Source organism: Arvicanthis niloticus, chromosome 5 (genome assembly GCF_011762505.2).
Source record: "Arvicanthis niloticus isolate mArvNil1 chromosome 5, mArvNil1.pat.X, whole genome shotgun sequence".
Lineage (NCBI taxonomy): Eukaryota > Metazoa > Chordata > Mammalia > Rodentia > Muridae > Arvicanthis > Arvicanthis niloticus.
The window spans coordinates 27,230,740-27,234,600 of NC_047662.1; the positions used below are offsets into that span (position 1 = coordinate 27,230,740).

The following is a 3,861-nucleotide window of genomic DNA, read 5'->3' on the forward strand; positions in this document are numbered from 1 at the left end:
GGTGCCAGATCTGACAGCTGTCGCTACAAATAACGCTTTCAAATCGTGCTGCGGACATAGGGAGGACACTGGACCTGGGGAGAGTGCAGTCTGGGATACTGGAGGGATCAGAGCAGAGAAACAAGACAGCTTCCATCTCCCTGCAACCTTAGAAACACAATCTGGGCGGGTCCTGAGAGTCTGTCCCTCCCAGGCCCCGCCTCCCTGCTCCCCAGAGCCCTCTGGCTGGCGTTTCCTGCCCTAAACCCGCAGCTGCGCGCTATTTAAGGCGTCCTGCGGGAGGCGCGGTCCTGCAGGATTCCCGCAGGCGCAGCTTCGGCCGCAGTCGTTCCCCTCTACCTGGGCCAGCCGGGCAAGCAGGCGGTGAGTTCGGGGAGCGGGGAAAACGGTTCATTCCATTGCGGGGGGGCTGAGGCTTGCTTGCCCCGGGGCGCCAGACACGACTGAAGCCACCAGCGGCGCTCACCTAGCCTGCCTTTAGCCAAGCTCTTGTGCTTAGCGCCCTTCCCTCTTTTTTCATTAAACCCTTAAGGAGAGACTGAGGCACCGGAAGATTCACTAATCCAAATCCCCAGGTGGTGAGAAGAAAGCATTCTTTGAATGTAGGTCTGGTAGTACCTGCTTTACTTCTAGGAAAAGCACCCACACACTACCACATTTTCACACACACCATAAAATGTTCTGGAAACGTTGGGACCTCCACCCAGCTATGACCATTCCTTTCAAGGGTCTAGAATGGCTGCAGCAGCTTTGGAGGGAAGGGAACGAGGATAGGACCAGGTGTATTCACTAAAATGGCAGGTGGTCCTTTTTGTAGGCAGGTGGACCAAGTGCTTGGGCTTCTAAGACCCTCACCCCATCTTCCCTCACCCCCCAGCCCCACAGGCAAGTGCAGAGATTAAAATGAGGTGTGGAAGGTGGGACCAGGGACCCCCTAATAAGCTGAAAATGACATCTCTGCCCACCCCTGCCATCTTGGGGTAGCCAGCCTTGAATAAAAGGGAGGAAGGGCATGGCACAACTGTGTAACCTTGGATAAGTTCCTCAACTGTTTCCATAGGAACCTCTGTTCAATCCAGACGTCTTTGGGCTGTGGTCACTCCGGGGCAGTGGCCTGTGAAAGAAAGCACAATGTGTGATCAGACAGGGACCCTAGCACTGGCAGACCTCCCATGGGCTTACGTCTAGCGGGGGAGCTGAGAAAGGCGTTCTGCTGCCCCGCTGACGGTTCTCTGACTCCTGTCTCCCTGCAGAGAGAGGCCCTGGAAACATGGGTGACTGGGGCTTCCTGGAGAAGCTGCTAGACCAGGTCCAAGAACACTCGACCGTGGTGGGCAAGATCTGGTTAACAGTACTCTTCATCTTCCGAATTCTCATCCTGGGCCTCGCCGGCGAGTCGGTGTGGGGCGACGAGCAGTCTGATTTTGAGTGTAACACGGCCCAGCCAGGCTGTACCAACGTCTGCTACGACCAGGCTTTCCCCATCTCCCACATCCGATACTGGGTACTGCAGTTTCTCTTCGTCAGCACACCCACCCTGATCTACCTGGGCCACGTCATTTACCTGTCTCGGCGGGAAGAGCGACTGCGGCAGAAAGAGGGAGAGCTTCGGGCACTGCCATCCAAGGACCTACAGGTAGAGCGGGCACTGGCTGCCATAGAACATCAGATGGCCAAGATCTCGGTGGCAGAGGACGGCCGTCTTCGGATTCGTGGGGCGCTCATGGGTACCTATGTGATCAGTGTGCTGTGTAAGAGTGTACTGGAGGCAGGCTTCCTCTATGGCCAGTGGCGCCTCTACGGCTGGACCATGGAGCCGGTGTTTGTGTGCCAGCGTGCGCCCTGCCCCCACGTTGTGGACTGCTATGTCTCTCGACCCACCGAGAAGACTATCTTCATCATCTTCATGCTGGTGGTAGGAGTCATCTCCTTGGTGCTCAACCTGCTAGAGCTGGTACACCTGCTGTGTCGGTGTGTCAGCCGGGAGATAAAGGCTCGAAGGGACCACAACACCCGCCCAGCCCAGGGCAGTGCCTCAGACCCTTACCCTGAACAGGTTTTCTTCTACCTCCCCATGGGTGAGGGACCTTCGTCCCCACCATGTCCCACCTACAATGGGCTCTCATCCACTGAGCAAAACTGGGCCAACTTGACCACAGAGGAGAGACTGACCTCTTCCAGACCTCCCCCGTTTGTAAACGCAGCCCCCCAGGGTGGCCGGAAGTCCCCTAGCCGCCCCAACAGCTCTGCATCTAAGAAGCAGTATGTGTAGGAAGCTGGGATTTATGTCACTCAACAGAGCTGTCCTGAGGAGTGTGTGTGCCTTGGATGCCTCTCAGGCAGCCCACTCCTCAAAGGCACCTCAGAGACAACTGGGCCCGGGAGGCAAAGGACCTGATCACAGGTGGTTCTGGAATACCTGGAGCCTTTGTGATGACCAAAGGACACTGGCCTCTTTCCAGAATGTGACTCTACCCAGACTCAGTCGCAGCAGGTGGGGAGGCTCTTGGCTAAGTGTGCTGTGAACCCTCTGACCCTTTTCACCTGATGCAGAGGGACCCAGAGCCAAGTTGACTTTCGAGCCCTCCCCTATCAGACGAGTCACTGAACCCTGAGTTTTCATCACCCCCCACTTCTCCTGGGAAAAGGCATTGATGCAGGCTGCTGGCTCAGCTTCATCACCCGGACAGACACAGCCTGCGCTGGATCTGGCCCTTTCCAGGGGAACTGGTTGGTGTCTTGTTTCTCTCCATCCTAGTTCCACTGTTTATGAACCTAAAATAAACAGGACTCCATCATAAGTCAGGGGTGTGCTAATGTCCTCACGGATGCTGGGGAGGTGGGGCGGGTGAGGGCGAAGCGGTTATTTTACACAGACTCCCTCTCTTTCTAGTCTTCTACAGCCCAGCTCCAGGTAGCACCCTAAGACCTCAGATTCAAATCCTTTCCCTCAATACCAAGTCCTCATGACTCTTCCTTTTGAAGCACCCCAGAACTAGGGTCTTTTCACCCCATTCCCACATTCCATCCAGTGTCCTGGTAATCAGCTGCCCATCAATCAGCCCAGTCAGTGTGTCTTCCTGTCCTGTCCATGCCCATCAGTACCCCAGCCTGCTGTCCCCTGCAGTGTGCCTCCTGACTAAACATTTGCTCCCGAGCATACCTGTTACCAAGGCTGTCATAGCCTAAAAATTTTCCCTTGTGTCCTTCCCACCTCACCGTGGGTGCCTGAGGACTTTTATTTTTTGTTATTTGTGTGTTCATTTTACATCCTGATTGCAGCCCCCTCAGTCCCACCCTTCCATACCCTCCATCCATTCTTTCCTCCCCTTCTCCTCAGAGAAGGGGACCTCACCCCCACTAGCCCTCCCAGGCACATCAAGTCTCTTCAGGACCAAGATATCCTCTTCCACTGAGGCCAGACAAGGCAGCCCAGCTAGGGGAAAGGGATCCAAAGGCAGGCAACAGAGTCTGTGTCAGAGAGCCTGAGGTCTTCTAGGAGGTGGTGGGAGTTAAGGGTAATTTGTTTTCTAGTCAGCCTATGAGAAGCACAGCCCAAGGGCCTATATCTTAGTCTGTGTATCCAGAACTCACTGGGCACCCTAGACAATGTCAGTGACAATGTCCTCTTCCCACTGTCACTCCCTGGGGCCTCTAAGTGCCTATGACCTGGAAAGGGTCTGAGCATTTGGTTCGTGAGGAGTGAGATGAGCTTATGAAAGCTCACACCCAGGTCCTAAGTTTAAATATTGCTCCCACGTGTGGCCTGGAGTCGATCACATCCGAGTCACGGTTTTTCTCCTCTCTAAAACAACAGACACAGAGGATGAGCTCTGCTGATAAGAGGTCCTGCCTAGCATA

At 55.0% G+C, this 3,861-nt stretch overlaps 1 protein-coding gene across 1 annotated transcript; it reads left to right on the forward strand.

Moving 5' to 3' along the window:
• Window positions 1-204: 204 nt before the first annotated feature.
• Gja4 (gap junction protein alpha 4) lies at window positions 205-2,801 on the forward strand. The gene is made up of 2 exons (XM_034502933.2): window positions 205-363; window positions 1,254-2,801. The coding sequence occupies exon 2, from the start codon at window positions 1,271-1,273 to the stop codon at window positions 2,270-2,272; it is 1,002 nt and encodes a 333-aa protein (XP_034358824.1). The 5' UTR covers window positions 205-363; window positions 1,254-1,270; the 3' UTR covers window positions 2,273-2,801.
• The last annotated feature ends 1,060 nt before the right edge of the window (window positions 2,802-3,861 follow it).